Source organism: Varanus komodoensis, unplaced genomic scaffold (assembly GCF_004798865.1).
Source record: "Varanus komodoensis strain SLA01 unplaced genomic scaffold, ASM479886v1 scaffold6_2, whole genome shotgun sequence".
NCBI classification, from domain to species: Eukaryota; Metazoa; Chordata; class Lepidosauria; order Squamata; family Varanidae; genus Varanus; species Varanus komodoensis.
Genome location: NW_025336346.1, coordinates 1,188,497 through 1,197,537, shown reverse-complemented (window position 1 = coordinate 1,197,537; position 9,041 = coordinate 1,188,497). Strand labels below are relative to the sequence as shown.

The following is a 9,041-nucleotide window of genomic DNA, read 5'->3' as shown; positions in this document are numbered from 1 at the left end:
AATGTGGCCTCTTTAAACGCCTCCTGGACATTTGCAGAGAGATTTTTCTGCATTTCTTCCTGACCTTCTTAATGCCACATGCATTAGTGAACCAAGAACTGCACTACAGAATTTGGAGAGCTGCAGAGTCTGAAGGAAAAGTGTGTTCTAATGGGCACCTTCGTCTGAATAGTGCAAAGCAGCTTAGGTCAGTTTGCTTAAAAGTGCAAGCCAAATACAATCCTCCAGTTGCACCAGAGGCACAGCCGCCTTGAAGCACATGTCTTTCTGAGCAAAATTCATGCCCTAATAATTAAGACCTAATTGGACTAATTGAAAGCAGTGACTCACTCCTGCAGGAATATAAATAGAAAATCACGCATAGCCCAACCTAGCCTTTCCCAACCTTCCCCATCTAGGGCTCTTCAGATGTGTGGGACTACAGCTCCCATCACCCCCAGCCAGCATAGGGAAGGCTACCCCTGATTCTCATGTGGCACTTGCACACATGACCTGCAACCCCCACCTTGCCATTACCTTCACCCAGACTAACCCATATTCCCTGCATCCACTTTACATTTCCCCGCACTGGTAATGCAGAAGAAGCATTTTCCATGCTGAGCAAACTGAGAGTGTAGAACCAGCAGTTTCAGCGCAACACACTTCCCCCAGCTCACAGCAACATCTGTGCCCTGGATGGTCATTGAGGGAATCTCTCTCTCTCTCTCTCTCTCTTCCACTCACACATGCACAGCACATGGTTATCTTTGTTCAGACTTTTATGTTGCACACACACACAATCATTGAGGCTGCTAAGAAATGGGGGTGAGGGGTTTGCACAGAGGATCCGGTGGCAAGAGCCCTCTGGTTTGGAAGACAAGCTCATGCAGAGATGGGGCTGGTTTCCTGTGGAATGCAGTGCTGTTGCGTGATGTACCTTTGCGTAGCAGATATCTGGGCCTGCTGTGCAGCACTGCAGGCCTGCAAGAGAGCTGTGCTGTGAGACAAGATGGTCTGGCAGCTAAAATGCAGGACCAAAGGCCAAATCCAAAGCTGCAGGTGTGGAATAGGCCTGGTGAATGTGGTTGGCTTGGTACTAGCTTGGCATTGAAAAGACCCTGGGCTGTATAGCATGTTCTGTTATAGCATCATAGGTCCTGTGGCTGTACCTTTGGCCCCTCTTTGCCTGCTTATAATGGATGTTTCTCCATTTGTACAGCCCAACAATGTGGAAACATTCTCGGACAAGTGACCCTGCCATTTGCAAACTGGACCTGGCTTCCTGGCTTATAAAAGCACCTGGGGAAACAGGGAACTGGCTGCCTCAGTCAGTGAACAGCTCTTTCCTGCAAAGCAATATTCTGTGTTGCCCCAGCAGGTGATGGTCACATTCCTGACCCTTTCTCTACTGGACAATCGCCGGTAAGTCTGCAATATTCCAGTCTTGGGCGAGATGCTGGAACATGTGGTGAGCTCTCCTCTCCAAGGATTCTAGATGAGACGACTTATCTAGACCCATTTCAGTCTCACTCCAGGCATCATCGTGGCTGTTTTGATCACGGTGGTGGATGATCTATGCCGGGAACGAGTCAGGAGGAGCATCTCCCTGTTGACACAGTTGGACTTTAGATGGCTTTCATTGCCACTGACTAGGGTATCCTTATGAGGCGACTGTCTGAGGTGGGACTGGGAGGCCCAGTTAGAATGGCTCCAGGGACAATTTCAAAAATTGGTGCTGAGGGATCTCCGTCTGATCCCTTTGGTCTGTGGCCCTCCTCAGGTTTCCATGTTATCCCCTGTGCTATTTCACAATACATGAAACTGCTTGGAGGGTTTGCCAGGTTTTGAGGATTTGGGGCTACCAGTACCCCAACGACACCTAACTTTATAAGCCATGCCCCGCTCCCACATCGCTGTGCTCCTGGCCTGATCAGAGTTTCCACTAACAACTGCACCATTTCCCAGAAACGTCTGACCTGACCACCGTCACACCCACCTTGGCTCCATCCCATTGGACTGCTGCAACACATGCCATGTGGGGCTGCTCCTGAAACTGTTTGGCGACTTCAGTTCCTCCAGACTGCGGAGCCTGTTGCCTGGGCCCTGTTCCAGGGAGCGTGTAACTCCCTTGCTGCAGCTGCTCCACTGGCTCCCGGTCTGTTTCCATGCACAATTAAAAGGGCAGGTTAGAACCTATAATGCCCTAAGTGGCCTGAGAGCATATAGACAAACTTACCGTATGTGAGATTAAGTTGGGAAACCTCTTTATTCTACGTGAGGCTGCTGCCTTCAGAGATGTGTGTGGTGCGACTTGAGGGAGGGTCTTTTCCGGCCACAAGCGGTGGAGCTCCCGGCTGAGGGAGGTGAGCTTGGCTCAGACTCTGCTCTCTGTCCACCAGTGGGTCAAGCTTTGTCATCAGGTGCCTGAGCCTTCCATGCCTACACTGGTCTGGTGGGTCAGATGCTCCTTCTAGTCTGTTATTGTTGTGTGTGCTTCACTGTTTTAATGTCCTTTCATTACAATTTGGCCAAGTGTGAGCAAAATTCCTAGAAAACAAGGTTCTGACAAACACAAGTTCAACCAGCACTAATTTATTAAAAGAACCGCTTTTGCAAAAGCGGGTGCGCCCTACAGGTAGGTACACACAATCAGCTTGAATCACTCCATTTTATCCCTGTATCCAGCCGCATATTTCCCTCCCCTGAGACCCCACTGGATAGGGTTTGTTGGGGTTACAGCCTATCCCGTCTGCCGAAACTGATCACGTGAAGGACCACCCCTGTTGACATCTCCCACTACCACATTTTCAAAGACCCGAGTCCCTAATTTGTTTTCTGCCTTATATGGTTCTAGATCCTCTTTCTATTGCCCAAACGTCTTTCATCATCATTCCTGACATGCCACCACTCCCCTCAAATTCCCACTTAATCCTTTTGTTGGCATAATTACGTCACTCGTCTTTCCTGTCAGCACAATACCTTCCCCCCCCCAAGGCCGGACTCCATGTGCCCTGCAAATGATTTGCTTCCTTGATTTTTAGCAATGCTTGCTGTTAACTTTGATCATTTCTATGATTCACTTGGTTAGTTTCAAAGTTATTGCAAAACCAGCGTTTTATTCTTCTTATTTATCTCACAAGTTTTTTTCATTTTATTTTGATTTCCTATGATTGTTAACTGCCTCGAGTCCCTTCATCTTGGTGAGAAGGTGAGGTACAAATGAAATAAATGAGTGAATCTGGGCAAGTTCCTTATTTAGCCTTCTCGTATTTCATTCAGTTCTCCCAGAAAAAGCGAACTGTCTTCACCCATATTTATTTAGTTATTTCTATCCCGCCATGTTTCCTTTCAAGGAACTCAAGGTTATAATTCTCCTCTTCCTTTCAATCTTATCCTCACAACAACCATCCTGTGAGGTAGGTTGGGCTGAGAGTCTGTGACTGGCCCGAGGCCTCCCAGTTGGCTCCATGCCTGAGTGGAGAGCAGAACCCAGATCTCCTGAGTCCCAGTCCTGTGTTCGTGGCCACACCACCACCCTGGCTCTCTCCTGCCTGCCTTTTAAGACTGGCAGCAGAGGCCCTTCTCACTTGCCCACAGCTGTGGACTCTTAGGGAAGCGAGTGCATGAGAGGGGCCTTTTGTGCCGAGACCCCTCACATCAGGAACGAATAGCATCAGGGGTCTGTCAAAACCCACCGTTAGAGGGTTTCAGGAAGATTCTGAGGACTCTTTGTTTACTCTGGCTTTCCTATGAATATGTTTTATTGGACAGTTCTGCTCTGTAGCTGCAATTATGCTGTAGAGTTTTAGTAATGTTTTATTTCTGGTGTCTGGTGTTTTATGAATGTTTGCTGTCGTATTATCGTGCTTTAAAAGAATTATTACTATTATTAGAATGAGAATGTGGTAAGCCATCTTGGGTGGGCTTCTGCCTTGAAAGATAGCCTAGAATATATGAGAGCATTCCAATAATTTCCATGCCCTTCAGCCTTAAAATTAGCAGAAGATAAACCCATAGAAAATTAAAAGCGATCCAGACAGTACAGCAAGCATGGAGACTGCCACGAAAACAGGTGTGGTGGCTTGGCATCACCCCAAAGAGGATTTTGAGCTGAGCAAGATACTGGTCACCTCAGAGAACCCTTGATGCATCCCCTAGACCCAAGGATTTGGCCCTCCCAAGAAACTCAGCCTCCCCAACTGGCTTCTCCCAACGCTTCTCAGGTCCTGTGGCTGCATAGGAGCTAAGGCCACGTGAAGGAGCGTGGCCCTTTAAGAAGGCTGCAGCTGGTGCTGAGTGAGAGATGGGACCTCAGAAGGACCTGCACAGACTGGCCTACCAAAGTTCTCGGTTGCTGGCCATCCTTTGCTGGAACACCGCTCCTCCCATAAGGAATCATTCCCAGCCCAGGAGCTCTTGCAGAGGACCACCCAAGGTGCTCTCAGGCCCGGCTGTGCCCTCCTTAACCCAGCATAACTTCCAAATGAGCGTGATCCTTGTCCTACAGACATCGCTTCCTTGTTCCAGAGCCTACTTTAGTTCCCTAGCCAGGATGAATCCATAAAATATCAGGAGGTTGGACCTGGTGGTATTCTTGACCCCTTCCGACCCTACTGTTGTATGAATCTCAGCTGCTTTTCCACATCTATCTTAGAACGAGCACTTTCTCTCATGCTCCACCACTCTTATGATGCCACTCTGCTCTGCTTATGTCACAGGCAATTGCCATGGCAACCTAGTACATATCTTCTGTATTGTTAGGGCAGCTGCTCCTTTTGCGTGGAGGTTGTGGGACTGAAGCCTGGTCTTTGGTTGTGTCAAGGCTAAGTGAGAGAGCCTGTCAAAAAGTGAGAGAGCCTGTAGCAGCCCGTCACCATGAGCTCCTACAAGAAGCCAAAGAGCCCTGGTCCTGCAAGCCACAAGCCTGGCTCCAGCAGTTCGGCCTCCGCCTCTGTGTCAGACACATCAGAGAAGTACAAGGACTACGCCGCTGTGGTAATAGACACTGGCACTGGCTACACCAAGAGCGGCCTTGCCGGAGACGAGAAGCCAAGGTCCGTTGTGCCAAGCGTGGTGGGGGTGCCCAGGTACAGGACGCCGGAGAGCCCCCTCTACTACATTGGCAAGAGCATCCCACGCCGGCACGCAGAAGTGAGCACACACGTGGCAATGACTCACGGCGTGGTGACAGATTGGGACGCCCTGGAGATGCTCTGGCACCATGTTTTCTACACCGAGCTCAGTGTTTGCCCAGAAGAGTTGGCCGTCCTGGTCACAGATTCCCCCATGTCCCCAACCACCAACCGGGAGAAAATGGCTGAGCTTTTATTTGAAAACTTTGAAGTGCCGGCCATGTTTGTAGTCCACCAGTCCCTTCTGTCCGTGTATTCCTACGGGCGCACAGGTGGGCTAGTGATTGGCTCTGGCTATGGGACATCCTACACAGCTCCTGTGCATGACGGATACATCTTGCCCCATGCAACCTACCGACTGGACATAGCAGGCAAAGCCCTGACAGAATACCTAGCCAAGCTGATGGGGGAATCTGGGAACCCCTTTCATAAGGAGGAAATGGAGGAGGTGTGTCAGATCAAGGAGAGGTGTTGTTATATCCCGGAGCAGTACGAGTTGGAACTGAATTCAGATGAGAAGAACTATCTCATGGACTACACTCTTCCTGACAGGCAGGTCATCTCTATTAGCAGTGAGCGTTTTCGCTGCCCAGAGATTCTCTTCAACCCAACCATGCTGGGCTTCCCAGAGGTGGGACTTCATGTCCAAGCCATAAACAGCATCAGAAAATGTAAGCCAGAGAGACAGGGAGAGTTGCTGTCCAACGTGTTGCTGGCCGGTGGCACCACCATGCTCCGTGGCTTCTCCGAGAGGATTAAAAAGGAACTGCAGAAACTGGAGCCCGCGGGAAAGGTGGGCATCCTGGCTTCCCCCAACCGCACCTTCTCTGCCTGGTTGGGAGGCTCCATTGTGGCTTCCCTCAACGCCTTCCAGAATGTGTGGATCAATCGGCAGGCCTACAATGAGAAGGGGCCTTTCATTGTCCACCGGCACTGCTTTTGACCTTGGCCTTGCCGGTGAGGCCTGTTAAGGGGAGAGAACGTGCCAGAAGGGAACCTTCTCCACAACATGCCCATTCTGAGTGCTCTGCCTCCGAGTCAGGTCTGCCGTCACTCCTGGAGACGGGGGAAGAGCAGGGGGGATTTCTCGGGGATTTGCCCCAATCCCTTTTGCAGGTGGGAAATGTTTAACAGGTCTCACGGCTATTAAAAGCACGGTTGCTACTGTCCAAACTTATCCTGCAATTATGGTCAGAGAGTCTTTGCTTTCTCACAGACACGAATGCCGAGAGTGTCCGACATGCACACATGCGCATCCATCAAGTTGTCGCCCGCAGGCGGCTCATGCTCTGTTGCCTGAACCTCTCGGGGGTAGAAGTCACCCCCTCCCCATTTATGTTTCTCACCATATCCTCCCCCTGAATCAGGAGAGAGCAACTTGTGGCCTTCCAGATGTCACTGGACTACAGTTGCCATCATGTGTAGCCAATGGCGAGGCGTGATGGGAGCTGCAGTTCAACAGCATCAGAAGGGCCACTAGCTGCCCTGAATCCCTGACACATTTTCTCCCATCTCCTGAGCCTTAGCACTGCTCCTCCACAACAGCCCCGTTCCAGGTGATGCAGCCAGCGCTCGCCGGCCGAGGTTTAAGGGAGGCGGCCCAGTGACACCCACTGCAGCGAAAGCGTCAGGGACTCTTGCGCTTCCTCAGGATGTGAAGGCCCCACACAGCTCCTTCGTGGGTGAGGGGCTAAGGAGAGTTCCCCAGGCAAGGCTGGAAAGAGGAGGGAAGCAGAGCTGCACAATGAGATGTTGAATACGGAGAAAGATGTGAAAAACAGCCCTTGCGCACTCTGTGTAGCTCCTGTTGGTGAAAAGCGCTGTGAGCATCCATGGAGCCTGACGAACGGAGGGGAGGGAGGCGGGTCCCAAGGCCAGCAAAATCCTGTGCTCAGGCCAAAGCCCATGGGTGGAGCACTGCCAACCACCTTGTGCTTCCCTGTGGCAAAGGGTGAGATTCCCCCAGTGGGAGCTTATCAACAAGTCGTGGAGATAGCGCAGGGCTGTGATGATGCCATGGGGCTCAGGGGAGACTGGAGAGGTGCAGAGGGACACTCTCCATTCTTTACTACCTCCCACTCTTAACCCTCTCCTTTATCTTTGCATGGACTAAGCTCAGCTTAAGGCAGGATGGTGTATCTATAAGCGCCTCAGGGGGACTCTGGCTGACAACATCCCTTTAGGCTTTCAGGAACACCGTCTCTCATGTCCCTGGGGTGCAATGCTAGGAGCATCAGATATGGTCTTTCTCCCCCAAAGCACTGGGAACGCATTCCTTGCCCTGTCTCCATGACAATCTGTGTAATTATCGCTGGTGGACTATTTGTTGCCATGGCAAATTTAAATGCACACTGATCCTTGTGTGTTCTCCTATGAGTCACTGGCTGAGCTGCCAGCCAGCCAGCTGGGTCAGAGCCTACTCCCGCTTGCTTGGCTGCTCAAGAAAGAGACCAACCAGCTGCAGCGACTCACACAGAGTAGGCAAACGGGTGCCCTCAAGACGCTTTGCACTGCAATTCCCAGCCTCCCTGACCACTGTCCATGCTAGGCCGGGCCTTACAGGAGTGGCAGCATGAAGCATCTGGAGGGAGCAAGGTGCCCGCCCTGTGGGAGCCTCTCGCACTGAGTTCCCTTCTTGCCTGAGACGAGTTACGCTCTTACTCACCCACTACTCACCCACTAGTAAGTCATCATTTGGGCTGGGGAGCAAATTAATTTGGGATGCATTTTAATGAACATACCTAGCTTTGTACTTTCAAATACATTTGAGAAATGAAACCTAGTTCCTGTTCAAAGTTTGCCACCCTTCCAATTCTGCAATAGAATTCTCCAAGCAAAATATACACACAAAATGTATGTGATCATGGAAAATGTGGGCAAAATGCACATATTAGTAAAAATGCCATCACTCACCCACTTGCTGGTCGGATCTCCCCCATTTGTAATGCTTGTCAATCTTTTCAACAAGCCTGGAGTGGGAGTTTATGGATTTACTATTACAATCGAAATGAATCTGAATCTAAACAATGTCATTTCTGGGCATGAGCTGAGTTGGTTGGATTAACCCTTTCCTGGCCTGATCTGGTACTGCTTCTTTTTTCAGTTCTTCTGCCACTGCTCAGACCCTACATGCTGTTCTAGGAAGACTTGGAAGGCCTCCTCCAAACACACACGCATACACACAGAGGCTTTTCTCATTGTCACTGGCACAGCTCTGGCTCTGAGGAGGCACGGCACCGTTCCAAATTATAGCACTTTAACACTATGCACGTGCAAAAGTACTTTTACAAGGAATGAGTGTTCACTTTGAAGGAACATTCTCATCTGAGCCTACATGGGTGAGTTTATTATTTTTCAAGGAAATGATGCATTCATTCAGGATAAGTATGTCTATCACTAGTGAAGATGTTTCAAACTGAGTTTTATGCAAGCATTTGCGTGCATATATGGACCGCAGGTGGCGCAGTGGTTTAAACTGCTGTGCTGCTGGGCTGGTTGATCAAAAGGTCGCCAGTTCGAATCTGCACAACGGGGTGAGCTCCTGTTGCTCTGTCCCAGCTCCTGCCAACCTTCCAGTTTGAAAGCATGCAAATGCAAGTAGATAAAAAGGTACCACTTCGATGGGCAGGTAACAGCGTTCTGTGCATTTCGGTGTTTAGTCATGCTGGCCACACAACCATGGAGACTGTCTGCAGACAAACGCTGGCTCCCTTGGCTAGGAAACGGAGATGAGCAGCACCCCCTAGAGTCAGACATGACTGGACTTAATGTCAAGGGGAAACCTTTACCTTTATGCGCAGCAAAACTGAGTTCAGAAAGATAATTATCCAGAGAAATGCACCCAGAAATGTACCCTAATATCCACCCAAATTTCAACAAGAACTCCCAGGATTCATGAACCAAACCTAATATTGGAAAAATTACTAAAGT

General features: G+C 50.0%; 1 protein-coding gene across 1 annotated transcript; it reads left to right on the top strand.

Moving 5' to 3' along the window:
- Positions 1–4,854: 4,854 nt before the first annotated feature.
- Positions 4,855–6,054, top strand: LOC123034253 (actin-3-like). The gene has a single exon (XM_044451492.1). The coding sequence runs from the start codon at positions 4,855–4,857 to the stop codon at positions 6,052–6,054; it is 1,200 nt and encodes a 399-aa protein (XP_044307427.1).
- The last annotated feature ends 2,987 nt before the right edge of the window (positions 6,055–9,041 follow it).